The following is a 20654-nucleotide window of genomic DNA, read 5'->3' as shown; positions in this document are numbered from 1 at the left end:
ATGGCCGCCTCGTTGTCTGTTCCACTGCCCCCCTCAAAATGGCTGCCGCTTGGTTTACGGGTTTGTACACGCCTCTTGTGGAAGAGATAGGGTGGATCGAGGCGGGTAGGCGGCTAGGACGTCTGGAGGCAATGCTGGACTGGATATTGTTCTGATTGATGTATTGTTTCTCACAGCATATCTTGTTTGTACCTCGTTTCTACATTTGTCTCTGTTTTTCTAAGATGGCTGCCCCCTGGTCTTTTTGCTTTCGCTTCTTGTGCTTGTGGGTCTGCTGGCGATAGCTTTTATCGCTCGATCTAGGCCAAGTGGGGGTCCAGCGGAGGCTGTTCTTGCTTGCGATTCGTAATTTTCTTTCGGTTATAACTGCTTCTTGGGTGGTCTGTTCAATGCGCTTTCTCTACCGTTCTGTGCCTGGTGGGCTCCGGCAGCAGGGTCTCTGTTTTGGTGTCCTCGGTGGTATCGGAATTTCACTTATCTTTCTTGGCTTGGTCCCGGAGTGCAGAGGAGCTTTGGACTTACTCGACTCCTCATTGCTGTCAAAGCCACGCCCCCTAGAAAAAGTACTGCCGGAAATTCGACGCTTCATGCGTCCAGTTTTCACCCAACCCACTTGATAAGAAGTATCCCATATGGGGAATTCCTAAGGCTACAAAGAATCTGCAGCACCGACCATTCCTTTGAAGAATATGCCAAGGAAAGCAGACTCAGATTGCTAACCAGGGGATACAGTGATCAGGTCATTAACATCGCATTGTCCAAAGTTAGATCCAAGTCCAGAAATGATTTACTAATTTGCTCCAAGAAATGAGGTTTCAAGAAAAGAGGACACGCCGTGTTAGAAAACTCAGAAACCAACTCTGAGATTCATTACTACATACAGCACTCAACACAAAAAGATTAGGACCATCATAAATAAACACTGGCCAATAATTCAAACTGACACAATTTTGAGCCAGTTATTCCCGACCCCCCCCCCCAGCACTGACATTCAGAAAGCCTCAATCCATGTACAACGCTTAAGTCAAGCCCAGTCCTGAATTGACCATCCAGTTAGTCATCCAGGCACAATGTGGTTAGCACCCCGTAACGGTTTTATTTAGTGCAACACGTGTAGAGCGTGCAAATTTGGAATAAACACCACCCAGTAGTCTACCATATTTGGGGCATCTATCAACCACATCAAGGCAAGATACACCTGCTGGACAGAATATGCTGTCTATGTTTTGGGTTGCACTTGCAACTTACAATATGTAGGAAGTACCAAACTTCAGGTGCATGTACGTATTTTATAGCAGCTGAGAGCGATAGTCAACTCTGACATGAATTACCCAGTGGCCAGACACTTTAAGGCGGTACACAGGAATAGACTGGAAGATCTGAAGTACTATGTCATAGCAACAGTACCACCAATGAGAAGGGGAGGAAATAGAGAAAAAGTCCGTAGACAGTTGTAATCCAAGTTCATTTTAGAATTAAACACCGGTACTCCGAATGGATTGAACAATGGGTAGGAACTGTACAATTTTTTGTAGACAACATTGCTTCACTAGATATGCGGAACTAGTCGGTTTACTTTTAAAAAAAATGTATATGAAAACAACGTAATTTAACTATACCCTGTGACGAGTTTTTACATTTTCTCTATATTAAAATATTTATATATTTATATATCTATGAATGCAGAAGGATTGAGTGATTGTTTACACCGGTCAAGGAATATTAGTTTACAGGATTTCTATGTTTACATGTGTTATTACAGGTGATATGGAAATATTATATTATTTAGATACTTTCATAATTAGTTTTACATTTATTTCATACTATGATATTTATGTGTATTTATATATTTATTTACATAGAAAGAGTAGATGTTTACACACCTGTCGTGCAATATTAGTACTCATAGAAACACATTTTGATCCAGACTTATGTACCCGCATTAGAAGCTATTATGTCTCAAAGTCCCCCAAACTTTTGTACGTTAGATGGCAGCAGGAAACTGTTTGAATTTCGTGAATTCTCACTCAGATAAGCAATCCTAAACCTCCGGAATTTAACACTAAAAGCTGAACATATTTTCAATTACAGTAAATTTAGGATGACTTGCATCAAGTCCTCTTTTTTGATAGCAACTACTTTAAGCAGTCTGAAACTCTATTTGTTCATTTTTTTCATTTATTTTTAATTTTTATTTCATATTTTATATTCCCAACAATCACAAGACATTTAATTGTGATTAGTTATTTATGTATCTTTTATGCACTTTAATCACTCTATACAGCACTTGTAAGTACTTTCAGTGTAGTTCCACACTTACTACATAGAGGAATATTACACCCTACAAAGGAAACATGGTTTGAATCAATTTAATGAATGAGAAAACGAGGTGAAGGTTTTGAATTTTCACAGTTTTGGTGATTCACTGTCTATGACAAAGATGTCATTTTTGTCTATAATTGAATATGCCTAAAACCAAATTACATGTTAAAGACAACGTACTCTTGATTGTCTTGGTATTTGTACCAGTACCTCTTCATTATTTCTTAGTCATGTTGCAATACCATCCACGTTTTTATGTAAATACATGTACTTATTTATTTGTTAACTTATTCAGGGATTTATCCCAATAGTTTTAAAATGTACATCAATGGTATTCCTCTAATGTAGAATCATGTTTAGATTGAACTTTATGTATTTCACATTGGAATTATTTATTTTATGTTCACCCAATCATATGACGCAATGAGTGGTAGAGAAAGGTGTTTTAAAAACTCCTAGTCTACACATGTGAACAAGCCCACCTGCTGGGCGAAACGTGTCATGCCACCATGCCGAATCGTCTTTTTTAAAGAATAATAAAGAAAGCACGCACCGAATAGGAGTCTGTGTCCCTATCTTGAGCACGATCATGGAGCAAGTTTTTGGAACTGTTGGTGTGTGTGTGTGTATATCTATATCTATATCTATATATATATATATATATAGCAATGAAATCAATGAATTGTGTTAGAGTGTCAGAGTAAACACCACTTTCCTAGACTATTATGGCAGAAGTACAAAGACTATTACCAGTCAATACCTGAGCCTAGAGATCACAGTCTGAAGATCCTGCTGGGACAGCAACAGCCGCCCCACTTCTTGCTTGCTCTCAGCCAGATCAGACTTGAGTTGGAATGCACCTTCTCTTTCCTCCCCAAGATGTTTCCGAAGCTCAGAGGCTCGCTCTTGTTCACGGTTCAGAGAAGTGTGTAAGTCACCTGTGATGGAAGTTTCCTGCTGGAGCTTATACTCCAACAACTCAACTGCAACACAAGAGAAAATAAAACTAACAACCTAAAGAAATGCCATCATCCTAAGATACTAGAAAGTGGCAAGTACACACGTCTTGCCCTATACATATAATTGCAAAAAACTTAAGCCGTAAAACTGGAGGACTAACTTAGTTGTTACAAATTAATTGTTACATGTACAGGAGCAGGTTGCTATGGATAAATAACTTATTAAGGGAGGGCATGAGATGCAAACAGTCTCACTTACCAAGTTTCCTTACTTTGGAAGGATGAATGGATTTATTACAGTATTACGAAATCTTTATCTGATTAATTGATCAAAAAATGCTACTTTGTGGATGATAGGTTACTAATGTAAACTTTGGCATGTTTTCATCAACGTGTTCCATTACATGAACAGCTTTTGGGAACTAGGGGTTACAAGGGGAGGGGGAAGGAATCACAGGTCCAGCAGCTTGTTGTGTAACAGAAAGGAAATTATACTTTATGATGTATACTTATGTAACGCAGATATCTCACCTTAGTACTCCCCAAGCACCAGATTGGATCCAGACATTTTTCCAAAGCAGAGGTCCTGCACACTACTAGGTCGCAACGTACAACTCCGCGCTGGCTCCATACAACCTTTGGGGTCACGTAGCAGAGCCACCCATAAGCACCCGTCAGATGAAGAATGCGAGCCATTGATTGTCACCGTGTGCTGAATGGTAACTCTGGTCTTTTTTAGATCTTAGTCAGTCCTCAGAATGAGGTGGTGGGAGGGCAGTGAGGCATCTGCAGTTTGATACATAATCCATCACAAAAAGAATTAGAGTGCAAAAAACTTGCTGTTATGATGGATACTTCTAATTGTACATTCCTCACCTTGGAATAGATACCAATACAGCACTTTCCTCAAGGTGGAAGATCTGAGGAGTGGGCTCAGACCAAAATGTCTTGCATAACCAAGCAGGTAACATGTCCTTCCTGCCGAACATGGCTGTCAAGGCAGTAGTGGTTTGAGATTCTATAGACTGCTGATGCCCACGTCACAGTCTAGCATTTGTCAAGGGCAGGCACCCGTTGCATCAACAAAGTCGAAGCCCCCTGATTCTAGGCCAATGAGTAGCAGGTCTTACTGGAGAGAACTATCCACTGGAAAAACGTATTCTTCTGTACAGCTTTTGTTTTCTTCGCTGCAGAGAATTCCACAATTAGCTGGTTGTTCATAGGATGCTACCTGATAAGATCTACGTAAAAGCTTAAAGTTTTTTAGGAGCGAACGGATGTTTCCTCTCCTATTCGTTGAAGGAGGGGGAGCAAAGATCAATGGCAGAGTGACCGATTGCAAACGTAACTTTGGTAGAAAGTCCTCAGCACCAATTTTTCCAGAACAAACATGATGTAGGGGAGTGCAGTGTGAGTTTCTCCTCATGCAACAAACTGACATGATCACAATGAGGAAGACAGTTTGGAGTCTGGAGATACAGCAAGCAGCTATACATTGGCTTTAAAGGCATACACATGAGGACAGTAAAAACCAAGTTAAGGTCCACCTATGGCACCACCAACTGCTTGGGAGTAAATCTGTGGCAAACCTTTAATACATCTCATCACAATTAGTGAATTCAACAGGGACAGTCTGTCCGACAAAAATCTGTAAAGGGTCAGTGTCTCAGGTCCGCACCAAGCCACAAATCTGCCAGCGCACCCAGCATAGGTATTTTTGTGAAGGGGTGTGTGGTGGTGAGAATGACATCAACCGCTTCAGATGATAATTCATACAGTCAATTAACAGCCGTTCTATCTCCACACATGGAGGTGTAGACCATGTAGATTTGGGTGGAGGACCTAATCTGTTGATGACACAGAAGGTCCTCACACCGTGGCAGCCTGATAGGAGGAATAAAAAGCTCTCTACCAAGTGTTTCGGGTACCACACTCTCCTGGCCCAATCCAAGGCGACTAGGATGACTTGGGAATGATCGTTCCAGATCTTCAGAACTCACTGCAGGAGAGGTGGTAGGGGAAAGGCTTATAGGAGTCTCATTTTTCATTCCTGCCAGAAGACGCTAAGCCATCCCTTCACTGGGTATCGGACTCCTCTGAACACCCCTCAAATCCCAGCAGTGACATTGGTTACCATCACCAGCTCCAAGTGGGAAAGAGAGACGCCTGCCTTAGACAAATTGTGGATGCCACCACTGCAGATCTCAAGTTACCTTCCCAGAGCACTGAAAATTGTCGGAAAAGCATTTATGATGCTGGGACCACTGGGCATTCATTTTCCATTGCAGAGCACACATGGGCCACCTGGCATTGTCGTCAAAGAGAATGCATGAAGCTATGAGGCAAAAGAAGCCTCACAGGAATGATCATGGTGACCCAGTACTGAGCCTGAAGAACAAGTTACTTACCTTCGGTAACGATATATCTGTAAGAAACATTAGTTAGTGTTAGATTCCTTACCTTAGAATATCCCCAGGCGTCAGTCTGGATCCGGAAACTTTTGCGTAGCAGTACCCCTGCGCGTCGGTAGGCGTCGTCTGCAGGCGTCCCCTGTGGCTCCGCGTCCGTCGTTGGCGTCGTGCGCCGTGATGACGTCGCTGGAGTATATAGACGCCGCCTCCGCGCGCTGACGTCAGTTCTTTGTACACAGCTTTTCCGCGCCAGAAGACGCAGAGCCATGAGAGAACCAACACTGGTGCCTTTTGAAACTAGGGCCCTGAAAGGGATGACCTTAACCCTAGGTATCAGTTCGCAGAACGGGGAGGATGGGTGGGTTCGGTAAGGAATCTAACACTAACTAATGTTTCTTACAGATATATCGTTACCGAAGGTAAGTAACTTGTTCATCTGAAAGAAACACGTTAGTGTTAGATTCCTTACCTTAGAATACATACCCCAGCAATACCAACCCCGGTGGTGGGTCTGCGAACCAATACCATACTACACCAGAAAGTCCTGGAGGACAGAACGGCCAAAGAAGCCATCCCTCCGGACTTGACTGTCCAGGCAGTAGTGCCTCGCAAAGGTGTGCAGCGAGGCCCACGTAGCCGCTTGGCAAATGTCCTGCAAAGGGACTCCCCGGCCCAGGGCAGTAGTAGCCGCCGTGGCCCGAGTGGAATGGGCCCTCAGCCCAACAGGAGGCTCCTTCCGAGCCAAAGAGTAGCACGCTTTGATGCAGAGGACGACCCATCGAGAGATGGTACGTTTACAGACCGCCCGTCCCTTCTTCGCACCCACGTAGCCAACAAACAGTTGGTCATCCACCCGGAACTGGCGTGTGCGATCCATGTAAAATGAAAGCGCACGTTTTGGGTCCAGACGATGGAGCCGCTCTTCATCCTTTGAAGGATGCGGAGGCGGGAAGAAGGAAGGGAGGGTGATGGACTGCCCGATGTGAAAGGCCGAAACAACCTTGGGCAGGAAAGAAGGTCTAGTCCTCAGAACCACCTTATCAGGATGAATGGACAGGAAAGGAGGTTGGACAGAAAGAGCCTGGAGCTCACTCACTCTCCTGGCAGAGGTGATGGCAACCAGGAAAGCCGTCTTTAAAGTCAGGAGACGGAGAGGACAAGAATGAAGGGGCTCAAAGGGAGCACACATTAGAAAGGTCAGAACCAGGTTCAAATCCCACTGAGGCATCACAAACGGAACAGGTGGAAACATGTGAGTGATGCCTTTCAAGAATCGAGTTACAATTGGGGATTTGAACAAAGAAGGCTGATCAGGAAGCCTCAAAAAGGCTGAAAGGGCAGAAAGGTAGCCCTTGATAGTGCCCAGAGCAGAGCCCTGCTGGGCAAGAGAAAGAAGAAACAGAAGAACCTCCGAAAGAGGGGCAGAAAGAGGATCCACAGCCTTTGCTGTGCACCATGCCACAAATCTGTTCCACCGACAGGCGTATACCGACTTAGTGGAGGGACGCCTGGCTGCCAGAATAACATCACAGACTTCAGGAGGCAAGTCAAATGGCCTCAACTGCCGCCGCTCAATCTCCAAGCATGGAGGTGGAGACTGGACAGGTTCGGGTGGAGGACCGTCCCCTGCTGCTGCGACAGAAGGTCCTCCTGAAGGGGCAGGCGGATCGGGGGACCGACTGACATGCTGAGTAGCTCGGGATACCAATACCTTCGAGCCCAGTCCGGAGCCACAAGGATAACTTGGGCCCGGTCGCGCCTGATCTTCTTCAGCACTCTGGGCAGAAGTGGTATAGGCGGAAAGGCGTATAACAGACCGCAACTCCACTCGCGCCGAAAGGCGTCGCCGTGCGAGTGCCGTCTTGGAAACTCCAACGCGCAGAACTGATGACATTGCGCGTTCTCTTCTGTGGCGAATAGATCTAACCAAGGCTCTCCCCATTGCAGAAAGATGCCTTGCGCCACGTCCGAGTTCAGACGCCATTCGTGATCCATCGAGCACCGACGGCTGAGTTCGTCCGCCCTGGCGTTCAGAGAACCTGCCAGGTGTTGAACCGTCAGAGTCACGCCCTGACGTTCCAGCCATTGCCAGAGGCGCAGAGCCTCCTGGCAAAGGGTCCACGACCCCACTCCGCCCTGTTTGTTGCAGTACCACATGGCGGTGGTGTTGTCGGTGAACACCTGCACTACACTCCCGTTGACAAAGGGGAGGAATGCCTTCAGTGCCAGACGAATCGCCCGCAGCTCCAACAGGTTGATATGGAGCCGGGACTCCGCCGGAGACCAGATGCCTCTGATCTCTGCCTCTCCCAAGTGGCCACCCCAGCCCTGGAGGGACGCGTCCGTCACGACAACGTGCTCCGGTTGGGGAAGGGAGAGGGACTTGCCCCTGACCCAATCGTGGTCCGTAAGCCACCACTGCAGTTGTCTCGCAGTGCCCTCCGAGATCAAGACGTGGTCGGACAAGTTGCCCTGATGCTGGGCCCACTGAAACTTCAGGTCCCACTGCAGAGCCCGCATCCGCCACCGGGCGTGATGCACCAGAAGGATGCAGGAAGCCATCAGTCCCAGCAGCCGCAGCGTCAACCTGACCGAAACTCGGGATAGCGGCTGAAAGATGGGAATCAAAGCCTGAATATCCCGAACCCGCCGTTCCGGAGGATAAACCCGAAACTGCGCCGAGTCCAGAACCGCTCCGATGAAAAGGAGCTTTTGAGAGGGACACAGGTGTGATTTCGGCACATTGATGGAGAACCCCAGGTCGTGCAAGAGGTCTGCCGTCATCTGAAGGTGGTGGACGACTGTCTGGGGCGAGCCCGCCTTCAACAACCAGTCGTCTAGGTAGGGGAAGACTGAAACCCCTAACCTGCGCAGATGGGCTGCGACCACCGCCATCACCTTTGTGAACACCCGTGGGGCGCTGGTAAGGCCGAAGGGAAGCACGATAAACTGAAAGTGCTCCAGGCCTACCGTGAACCGCAGGTAACGCCGGTGGGCCGGCAGGACGGGGATGTGAAAATAGGCGTCCTGCAAGTCCAACGCTACCATCCAGTCTTGTGGGTCTAGAGCAGCCAAGACCTGAGCTAACGTCAACATCTTGAACTTCTCCTTCCGGAGGAAGCCGTTGACGTTCCTTAGATCCAAGATAGGACGTAGGCCCCCCTTGTCCTTCTTGGGCACCAGAAAGTAGTGGGAATAACAACCACGCCCTACTTCTGGCCCAGGAACGCGCTCGATGGCCCCCTTGGCCAAGAGGGCCGTAACTTCCTCCTGCAGAAGTGTCAAGTGGTCCCCCGACACACGGTGGTTCTGCGGTGGCATGGCTGGAGGAGAGGTCTCGAAGGGGAGGGAGTAGCCCCTTCGGACAATTTGCAGCACCCACCTGTCCGAAGTGATCGTGCGCCAGTGAGCGTGGTGATGGCGAACCCTGCCACCCACTGGCGTCACATGGGGCCGAAAGCACGGACTAGGAGGATTTTGGGGTAGATGCTGCGGGGGAGGGTGTGGTCTGACCCCGCCGTTGTCCCCGACCGCCGCCACGGCGGTTTCCACGGCCGCCACCGCGTTGAAAGGATTGTTGCGGCGCGTGGCTGGCAGCACGTGTGGGGGCGCCCCTTCCTTGGCCACGAAAGGGGCGAAACGAACCCGGTTGCTGACGCTGGGTCGAGAGACCCAAGGACTTGGCCGTAATCCTGGAGTCCTTGAAGCGTTCCAGCGCGTGGTCCGCCTTGTCACCGAACAGGTGACAGCCATCAAAAGGCATGTCCATCAATGTACTCTGGACATCTGCCGAAAAATTGGCGGATCTCAGCCAGGCGTGGCGACGAATCGCCACCGTTGTTGACATAGCTCTGCCTAGCGAGTCGGTCGTATCAAGACTACACTGTATCGAATATTTCGCTGCATCTCGGCCCTCAGCCACAGCCTGACCGAGTTTTGCCCGCACCTCCATGGGGCATTCTGGCAGCAGTTCCGCGACCGTATCCCACACAGAGTGGGTGTAGCGGCCCAAGAGGCAGGCGGTGTTGCAAGACCGCAGGCCCAAACTAATGGACGAGAAGACCTTCTTGCCAAATTGGTCATACCTCTTGGATTCCCGGTCGGGTGGGGCCGACGGGAATGCGGACTGGGAGGTCGAGGCCTGGATCACCAGACTCTCAGGAGTGGGGTGGGTAGACAGGACCTCGGGGTCGTCCGGACAAGGACGGTGGCGCCTGGCCACGTTCCGATCGACAGGCGCACCTGAAGCGGGCCTGGACCACGTGCCCAACAGAACGTCCGACAAGGCTTCATTAAACGGCAGCAGTGGCTCCTGTGGGCATGACTGCGGTTTGAAGACCTCGGTGAGGATGTTAGGCCTCACGGCCGCGATGGGGAGCTCAAGGTGTAAGGCCTTGGCAGCCCTCATCAGCACCACAGAATATGCAGCTCCCTCCACCGATGCCACGGAAGGAGGAGAGATCAGACCAGGGTTAGGAGAGTCGTCCAGACCACTGGCATCCCCCAAGTCACCTGTCCAGTCCGGGTCATACTGGCACTCGCGTGACAGAGGGTCCTCAGACCCCTCCCAACCTTCACCGAACTCTTCATCTTCTCCGTATTCGGAGTCAACGATGTAGACCGGCTCCTCGGGGTTCATGGGCCCCATCGGCGCCGGGACCGGCGTCGAGCGACGCCCGTCCAGCCCCGCGTCCGGCGTCGGTGAAGGTAAGGGGCCGGCGCCGCCCGGAGCCGGCGCCGGAGCCCCAGTGCCGCCCGAAGCCGGCACCGAGGAACCGGCGCCGCGCGGAGGCGGAGCCGTGGGCAACCCCGATGGAATCGGCGCCGGGTTGGATGGGCGTCCATCCGGCGTCGACCCTGAAGGCCCTAGCGGCGCCGGGATCGGCGCCGCCGGAATCGGAGCATCCGACGGCGTCGAGGTAGGGTCAGCAGAACCGCTAGGGCCCCCGGACGGGTTCACTGGGCCCGCAGGCGCCGTGGAACCCGCCGGAGGAGACAGGGCCCTCATGGCCATGAGGAACGCCTCTATCTCCTCAGGCGTCGCACCGTGCCCAGGGACCTGAGGGTATGGGGCAGGCCGCGCCGGCGACTCTCGCGGAGCCGCGGGGTTGGGGGTCACCCGAACCCCCGGCCGCATCGCGCGAGCGTCGGGGGAGTCGAGGGTACGATGACGACACCCCAACTTCTTGTGTTTCTTACCTGACGAGGATGACGAGTGGTGTCGACTTCCGGAACGCTCGGCGCGGCCCCGCGACCGCTCCCTCGAACGCTCTCTCGACCTCCGGCCGGACCGGGACCGCTCCCGGTCCCGACGTGGGGCCGACACCCGGAGCTCCAGTAGCTTGCGGGACCGCTCCCGTCTAGCTTTGCTGGTGAGGGCCCGGCAGTCGACGCAGGAGTCCACGTCGTGGTCGGGGCCCAGACACCGGAGAAAGAGGCGGTGATGGTCTGTGACCGACATCGTGCGCTCACAGTCATCACAGTGCTTGAACCCAGGCATCCTAGCAGGCACAAAGTGATAACAATTCGAAAAAACTTGGTCAAAGACCGGAGTACTGCTCTTCAGATCTGCGTCCACTGGCGCGGAAAAAAGAAGAACTGACGTCAGCGCGCGGAGGCGGCGTCTATATACTCCAGCGACGTCATCACGGCGCACGACGCCAACGACGGACGCGGAGCCGCAGGGGACGCCTGCAGAAGACGCCTACCGACGCGCAGGGGTACTGCTACGCAAAAGTTTACGGATCCAGACTGACGCCTGGGGATATTCTAAGGTAAGGAATCTAACACTAACGTGTTTCTTTCAGATATATAATCACAACCAGAACATCCTGGACCTGCTGCTGTGGTGTAAATGTCCTGAACTCCAGTGTGTCAAGGATTGCCCAAATGAATGGGAGCCTCTGCGAAGGAACCAGGTGGAACTTCGGCTTGTTCATGGTGAAGCCCAACAATACCAAAAGTTGGGCCATTGTCCGTAGGTGATCCAAGATCAACTAAACCTAACCCGCCTTCAGCATCTAGTCATCAAGGTACAGGAACACAAACTACCGACCTCTAAAGAGGAGCACCGGACATCATATGCATCCAAAATGCATGTGCAAAAATATGCATCCTGCAAAATTAAAGATACCACACAGATCAAGAGCAGATAGAATCTGAGCCAATCCAAGCAATTTGCCATTCCGCATTCAGGGGTCGAAGACCCAGAATAGGCCTGGGGACTTGTCTTTTTTTCAGATGATGAAATAATGATAAACCCCTGCCTCTCTCAGACTCTGGCACCCTCTCTATGGAACCAGATGGGCAGTCATGCAGCAGGATGAACAGATGCTCTTCTGCAAATTAGTTGAGTTAGGAGAAAAGAAAATGTAGGACACAGCTTTTTTGAACAATTTGCAAGACCAATCTGTTGGACATGATGGAACACCAACTTTTGAGGACGGTGCTGGGCCTGCTAAGGCCACACTTCAGGCATTGTTGGCTGTCCGAGCAAGAGAGTAGGAGCTGGTAGACTTGTGCCCCTAACCATCCATATGCTGCTACCAGATTCTCATTAGCAGCCCTGAAACAAGTGGGATGTCTGCTGCATCACTGATTCATTTGTTGTCCAGCAGCGATCACTACAGATTTTTTGCAATCTCCTCTGAAATCTGTTAACAGTTTATTAGATATCCCTGATGTTGTGTCCACTGTGATTTGAGGTCCCACTGCAGAGCCCACATGTGCCAATGGTCACCAGCAGGAGGAACATAATCTCAGCACGCTCAGTCTTACGCACTGAAATCCAGGACAGAGACTGAAACCTTGGAATCATAGCCCAAATGTCTTCAAAACTGATCTGTGGGAAAGACAAACCCACACTGTACACAGAAAGGCTTAATTTAAAGCGAAGGAGTGTATATTAACTTCAGGTTGCTAATAGTGACCACCAATGACTTTAGGAGATTTGCGGTTATCTGAAGGCCATTGAAGACTGACTGGAGCAAGCAGCCTTCAACAGCCAGTCGTTCAGGTAGGGGAAGACGGATACCTTTGTAGATGAGCTATGGCCATCCTCCATCATTTACGTTAATACCCAATGTGAACTGCAAACTGAAAATGGTCTGGCCCACCCTAGACCGCTGACTGCGCCTGTCCGCCTGCAGGAGGGGATGTGAAAATAAGTATCCTGGAGGACCACCACCAGCATCCATTATCCAGGGTCTAGGGCAGACAGGACCTGGGCTGGTACTAGCATGTTGATTTTGTCTTTCCGCAGAAAAGCGTTGAATTGGTGAAGAAAAAAAACCAAACAAAAAAAACGAAGGCATCCATCCTTCTGAGGCACATGGAAGTAGCAAGAGTAACACCCGACTGGAACCATCTAGATTGCCCTTTTGGTCAAAAAAGATTACACTTTCTGCCGTTAGTAGGACAGATGTCCTCCATCAGCTCTGAAGGCAGGAGAAGGTGTGGTGGGGTGAAAAGGAAAGAAAGGCATAGCCAGTCTGATCATTTAGAGGATTCACTTTTTGTGATGGCTTGCCATCCCTAGAGGAAATATCAGATTTTGCCTCCCACCAGGTGGCTGTGTGCCAGCAAGGACGCACTTTAGTTGTTCTGTGGTTGAGGTTGCTGGAGGGGATGGAAGACTAAGCTGCCCATTGTTCCCACTGTCCTCACTGTCGCAGATAACCTCTGCCACAAAAGAACTGAAAAGCCAGTTGTGCAGGAGGAGGAGTCTGGCGAGTAAAGTATCTACCATATCCACAGAGAGGCCAAAATTATTGGTGGAATTGCCTTGTGGGAGCAGAAAGGCCCAATGAACGTGCTGTGGCTCTGCTCCTCTTAATGCTCCAAGGCAGAGAATACTTTTTTCACCAAAAATGTGAGATACCATTAAAGATGCCTGGACTTCATTCATGAGTGACACTAGAGGCTACACTTGTATCCATCACACGCTTCAGGCAATCAATCGTACTCATTTCTGATTGCATCACAAATTATCCTGCATTGTGATTGTCCTGAATAACCGGTGTAAGATGCCTAAGGTGTTCTGGAACAGCAGCTAAAACTTGAGCCACCACATCTCAAAGGGAATGGGATTAAACACTGAGGAGCAAACTGGCATCGATCACTCCCTGAGCAAGGCTCGCGCAAGGGGAAACTCTTTTGTGAAAAGTTGCTATTCTTTTGGACAGTCGGATATAGTGGTAGGGGAGGTGTTGGGGTTGACCCTGCTGTTCCACCAGACTCTTTGGAGTGGGGTGTTGTGTTAGGAAGGCATAATCCCCAGGAGCAGGACAATGGGGACCATGCCCATGAACAAGCAGGTCCAGAAGGATAAGTTACTTACCTGTAATCCTAGTTCTCTTACAGGGGAATACTCAAAGTCATAAGCACTGAAGTCTAGCCGCAGATTCCTTAACTTCGAATATCCCCAGGCGTGAGACTGGATCCGTAAATTTTTTGCAGCAGCACCTCTGCGCGCCGGAGGACGGCGCCACACGACCCGCCCTGACGTCGTCCTCATATGTGACGTCAGCAAGGTCATATAAGTCCCACCCAGCTCGCGGACGTCAGTTTTCTTCAGAGAAACTTTTCGGCGGCACAAAGTGGAGTCACCATCTAAAAACTGTGAAAGTATGGGAACAGTGTGTGAGGAATAAAATTCCGTGAATAAAGAAGGGGGTGGTGGGAGACACCATCCCAAGGACAGAATAGACACCGCCTACAAATATAAGTAGAGACTGTGAGAAAGAGCCCCGCAGGTCAAGCTTCCCGAGTGCAACAAGGGAAAAATGTTACAACAGACAGAAATAGACTGATAGTGCCATGTGGAACTGTGCCATCCAGTAAGAACAGAACACAGAAAGAACAGTCCACTGTAGGAAAGAAAGAGAAGACTGGCCTTTCCCCTCTAAAAAACAGAGGTAGGAAACAGAGCACAACCGACCCTCAAAAAGGATGACCACGAGGAGACTAGGACCCAGAGGCAGTAGAGCAGACTGGAGGGAAGGGAACTGGAGAGGAAAACGAACCTTCCTGCGAATCAAAGGTACCATATAACAGAAAAGAAGCCCCTCAGCAGATGGAAGCACCCAGGGGAGTGCAACAACCTGAACCCCCTGAAGATAAAATCCAATGGCAACTGAAGAGGCCAGTGGATAACACCACCAGAAAAGGTCCTTGCAGAACAGGGAGGCTGGGTAGGCGTTAAGGAATCTGCGGCTAGACAATGTCTCTACCAGATACATCGTTACAGAATGTGAGTAACTCGTACATCTGAGAGACATCTAGCCGCAGATTCCTTAAATCAGAATAGATACCACAGCCAGACCCAAAAAGGGGGGCGGGTCTTGACAGGACAACAGAAAGCACCAGGCATGTGATCCAGCAACAGGGTGACGGATAAAGGGGAAAAACTGCAGCATAACAGTCCAACAGCATCCCCAGCAGCTTAAAGAGCAGAAGTCACAGGATAAAAGGTATCCAACAACATGCCTTTGGTTACGATGTATATGGTAGAGAAGATTCTAGCCATAGATTCCTTCACGTAAAATTATCCCCAGGCGTGAGTCTGGATCTGGCAACTTTTTTGCCACAGCATCCCTGCGCTCCGGGGGGTGGGGCGACATCACAGGGCTCTGCCCAGGTGTTATCCACGTTTGTGAGGTCAGCAAGGTCACATAAGACCCGCCCCGGGCACTTACATCAGTTTTCTTTTGAGAACTTTTCCGCACCACAACGTGGAACCACCAGATAAAAAACTGTGAAAGCATGGGAACAGTGTGCGAAGAGCAGAAAAATTGGAAGGAAACAGTGACTAACAACACTACACAGAGCAGTGTCAACACAGCAGAACCCAAAGGCAGGGAAGAAAAAAGGACAAGCAGAGCCCTGTGCAGCCACCCTGCCAGCACAGAGACAGCCTTCCACCCCTGTGCCCCAAAGGCAAGGAACATGCGTAAAAGTCACACGTAGTAACCTACCACCCCCATCCTGAGCAAGGAAGGGAACCAGTCCCAAGACAGACCAGGACAACAAACTTCCAAGTCACCCCAACAAAGAGCAACCAGCCACAAGGGACAAGGACAAGACATGGCCAGATGCCCCTTAATCAGAGGATAGCAATGGAAGGAGGGAGGGAAGGACAGGGATGGAAGCAATCCCCCCCTCAAACCTGGAGGAGCCGGAGCGGCAGGGCACCGGAACCCCATCCTCCAAATAACTAAGGGAGGATGAAACGTCCCCAGACGGGGCCACCCGCCAAGAACAAGGAAGGCACTCACAGGAGACAGCTCCCCACTGGGAGGCGAGTACCGAAGACCAACCCAGGGGTCCTAGCAGAATAGGGGAGGAAGGGCGGGCCATGAATGAATCAGCGGCTAGAATCGTCTCTACCAGATACATCTTTACCGAAGGTAAGTAACTTGTACATCTGATAGAGACTACTAGCCGCAGATTGCTTCACATAGAATAGATACCGTAACAATACCCCTGGGAAGGAGGGACTGCGAAAGGACCCCCAGCAGCCAATACAGAACAGAGGGCCCCACAGGGGACCCGATCTGTGTACCAGGTAGAACCTAGTCTCTGCCAGGCAATGGGAACCCCCACCAGCAGAACCCCACCGACCCCAAGAGGAAGACGGGGAGAATAAGAAGGCTTAAGAGGCCTGTACCATCACAGTGGGGGAACCAAGGGCAAGGTCGGGGAGGCCGAAACACCCCACTCCCCCACAAAGCAACCTAGCTTCTGCCCCATGCCAAGACAGGAAGGGAGGGAGGGAGAAGAAGCCTAGAAGACTCAGGAAACTAAGGAAAAGTAGGCGAACCCACTCCAGATCGAGAGTAACCTGCCTGCCAGAGCAGCGCCGGCAGACAAAGCAGCCAGAAGCAAGAAGAACAGCCCGAGGCCCCAGGAAGGCAGAGTAGGCGGCGCCTGGAAAGGGAGAACCAGGATCATCCCAGACCTCAGGACAGGAGCAGGGAGAGGAGGAGACGCCTGGCACACCACGACGAGAGGCCGCGCACACAAACGTAAGAAGCAAAAAGCAACCTACATAACGCCATGGAGAACAGACACCCGAAGACGGCGAGAACCTCCAGCAGAGCGCAAGTCATATTCAACTACCACTACCCCACATAGGGTACGTCAAGTCCCAAAATATGGAAACCCTCTTTGGAAGTACTTCCGCAGCAGAGAAAAAACAAGCAGCCCAAGCAGAAGGCCTAATTTCAGGGCCAAGTCTGCGCAACAATTCCGACAGAACACACACACAATTAACAAAGGGGCCGTCCAGCAGCCAACAATGCCAGAGTCCAAAGGAAGGACGCAATTGGCCAGAAAACACACTCCACAGCCAGAACAACCGGCCTAAGTAGGCCCAGAGTCAGCCCAACTCAGGAGTCACTGAGGAGGGGATAGAGGAGGAGGAGGACGGAGCCCAGCCAAGAGCCTTTGGATGGCGGCGTCGGCCGGGGCATGGAACAACATGCTGCCATTAAACGGAAGGTCGATGAGTCGCTCCCGAATATTCTCAGGGAATACTCCATCCTGAAGCCAAGCAGGGCGATGGAGAGAGACTGAGGAAGCCATGGCCCGGCCCAGCACCTCTGAGATGTCCGGAGCGGAGAATAAACGCCGCAAGCTCCCGGCCATCGAACGCATGATGCCGTAAGTCCGTCTGACTAGACTCCTGGGACGCTGCGGATCTCAGAGACTCAGCCAAGTCCCATAAACAGGAGGAGGCCCTAGCCAGAACACACAAGGTGTTAAGGGCCCGCAGGGCAGCGCTGGTGGAGGCGAACGTGTTGCACCCCAAGAGTCCAGCCAGCATGCCTCCTTGGACGGCTGATTCAACAGCGGCAGCAGGGAGGGAAAAGCGGTCAGCAAAAGGGGGCTGGCGGCCGAGGGGTGAAGGGAAAGGCACGCCTGGTCAAGCGGCGCCAGGAGGTGCCGGTGCAGAAGATGCTGAGGCACCGATTCCCCCAAGGCAGGAAGCTTCCAAGCCCCCGTCAAGGAAGAAAGGAGAGAACCTTAAAAGATTTCCCTCCAACCAGAGAGCTGGTGGAGGTCCGCCGTAAAATGAGCCACTGGGTCACCCTTGCGCAGGATGCCCATAGCCATTGACACAAAGTGGGCGAAAGCAGCACGGCCTCCAAAGGGCCCCGCGGTGGAAACTAAGGCGGCCGTCCCCGAGGCCAAGCGGGACGGGCTAGGGCCAGACCTGGAAGTCAGAAGAAGCTGAAAAATGAGGGACCTGCCGCTCTTCCGACGAACACCTCTGCCTCAGGAAGAGCGGGGAGTCGCCCTTCTACACTAGTGAAAAAGACATCACACGGCGACCAGTCTCTGGGGAGGACGATAACACTATACAGCCTGCCTCCGGAGAAGGAGCGTCCGAAGACAAATCTGCGGTGCGACCCCCGAGCGGAGCCGAAGAATCCGCTGCCTCAGGCAGGACATAGGCACCACCCGGTGTCACCGGACAAGGTTTCTCCAGGTCACCCCGTACCGGACACCTGAGTGGAGATCGGAGTGGAGATCGTAGCCGAACCGGCTCCAGGGCGGCGCTGGGGAGTGACACGATGCCCTCCACGAGCCACGGCCCAGAATGTGGACGAGATCGCCCGGTAGGCAATGTGGCGGTGCCAGGGACAACTCCACCTCCGACGATGCAGCTGCCTGTGGGAAGGGACGAGAGGTGCCCGACAAGCCCTGTGGCTCTGCACGGCCCAGCTGCTGCTGGCGCCGTAGCGGTGTCACCTTGACCTTAGACAGGACCACCTTGTTAAAGGACCGAGTGGGGCTCGAGGATGCGACCTGAGCCCCGGCGACCTCCCGCGACACCACAGGGACTCCCGCAGGAGTGTGTGGGGAGGTAGAGATCCCAAGGCCTAAAGGAGGTGCCCCAGAGGAGCCGCACCCCAACAGCACCACATCCTTCAACCCTGGATCCGAACCAGACGGCGCCGGGGCGGGAGCCGCTGGCAGCGCCCCGGAGGGCCCTGCGCAAGGCGAGGGATCCGCCGATGCCTTAGGAGGACGCCAGCGAGGCCTGCAAAGCTGCCGCGTATGTCTCCATTTGGACTCTCGAAGGCCCAACATTGGGAAAGAACGACCCGCGGGGCCGCATCATCCGCGGAGAGTCCACGCCCCCGGCAGGCCAGAAACCAGACCCCGGAGAAAAACTGCAACACTTCAACACCGGGGAGACACGCTCACGTGACATCGAAGAAGGGGGAGCACGGCCGTATCTGAAGCAGTCTGCCGAAGCAGACCGAGGGGAGGATGTCGACCTGGAGAGGTGCGCTGAGAGGAGTTTCATGTGGCGCTCCCGCCGCGACTTCGGCTTCAATTGTTGGCACGCCTCACAGTCAGTGGTGCCTTGATCCTCCCCAAACAAATACATATAAATGAGGTGAGGGTCCGTCGCCGACATAAGAGGCCCACAAAACGTGCAAGTTTTGAAGTCCTAAGGCATTCGCATACTGTTCCACCAAAAAGAAATGGAAGAGAAAAGGGGCCCTAAAAACAGGCCCAAAGCAAGGACTGGATCCGCATTGCATGCGGAAAAGGAAAAAACTGCTGTAGGCGCGCCGGGGCGGGTCTTAAGTGACCTCGCTGACATCACGAACGTGGACGACGCCTGGCTGAGCAACGTGATTTCGCCCCGCACACCGGCGCGCAGGCATGCTGTGCCAAAAAAGTTTCCGGATCCAGTCTCACGCCTGGGGATAATTCTACGATGAAGGGATCTTCGTCTAGCAGTCTCTATCAGATTGGCGCCACACCGTACCAGTATAAAAATGACAGGTATAACGGTATGATCCCCAGAAGAAGAGAGAGAGAGAGAGAGAGAGAGAAAGAGGATCACTCTCTGCTAAATAGCGGAAGAAAAGTGCATAAACTCTGTAGGAGAGTAGGATCTGCAATCCTATGGTCAACCCAGATTTTTGCTTTTTGCTTCACTGGTTTACGACTTTCCCTGGCTGTGGGCCTGCTAATCAGACCCACAGCCTAGCTGTTTTCTCTCTAAATTGACATCCATGTACTTTAGGTGCATTTACCAATTAGTATTGGGTCACTCTTGTAAGTCCTTGTACAGTGTACCATAGGTACCAAGGCATAAGTGAACCCAAGGCCTACCAGGGGCTGCAGCATGTATTATGCAACCACTGGCTGGCCACCCAAATCTGACAACTGGCTGATCAATCAGCTGGGGCAAGGTGGTGTAATCACCCTTTGCTTTAGATATAGTATACCTATATCTAAACCTAAAATGGACACATATACTCCTATAAGTCACTCCTATGGCAGGCCTTAACAATCCTGGAGGCAGAGTGCTTGGAATTATGTGAGATAGTGCTCTGGCATGAGCTGAGCCTGTCTGCAGCTTTCGGAACCAAGTCCTTTAGCTGTTTCCATGATAACGCTATACCATATACTCTTAAGAGCATTATAATCCTCGCGGTTATTGCTAACTTTGGCATAGCATTATCAAAACATGTCGAGTAAGGTGTCATACGAAATGGATTACTACCCCCTCGCCAGTTCTGGGGAAGGGGGTAGCATTCCACCCTTCTAGAGGGACATGACATGTATGTAACTGTGAACCCGGTTAAAGTTAAACTCTAGCCTCAGCATCACAAAATGGATGCTGCCACCAGACACAAGTCTGACCTCCTGCTGCTGGGAGTCCTTCCAGCGAGGGAGGCTTGGACAAAGGGTTTCCTGCCTGGGGAGGTGCTAGCACCACCCCAGACAGGATTTTGTGTATTGGGTAGGACAGGCCTGAAAGGAATGAGACATGCCTGGGGCACACAAGGTGGCTCTGTGCATACCCCGGTTCAAACCAGTTGCTGGGGCACCCCAGCCCCAGCTCTGGAGCGAAACCGGACAAAGGATAGGGGGTGTAACCACCCCCCTTCCTGGTCCCAACCATAGGAGGGACCTAGTGATAGTACAGCCCCCT

General features: G+C 51.4%; 1 protein-coding gene across 1 annotated transcript in view; it reads right to left on the bottom strand.

The window, feature by feature from the left end:
* PCNT (pericentrin) overlaps positions 1 to 20654 on the bottom strand; it is a 1129672-nt gene that overhangs the window by 211771 nt on the left and 897247 nt on the right. The window contains exon 38 of the mRNA XM_086956243.1: positions 3083 to 3305. Coding sequence (XP_086812369.1) covers positions 3083 to 3305 — 223 coding nt within the window. The remainder of the gene's footprint in view (positions 1 to 3082; positions 3306 to 20654) is intronic.

This window comes from Lissotriton vulgaris, chromosome 2_1 (assembly GCF_964263255.1).
Source record: "Lissotriton vulgaris chromosome 2_1, aLisVul1.2, whole genome shotgun sequence".
In the NCBI taxonomy this organism is placed as follows: Eukaryota; Metazoa; Chordata; class Amphibia; order Caudata; family Salamandridae; genus Lissotriton; species Lissotriton vulgaris.
The sequence above is the reverse complement of the archived record's forward strand: the minus strand, read 5'-3'. Positions and strand labels throughout refer to the sequence as shown.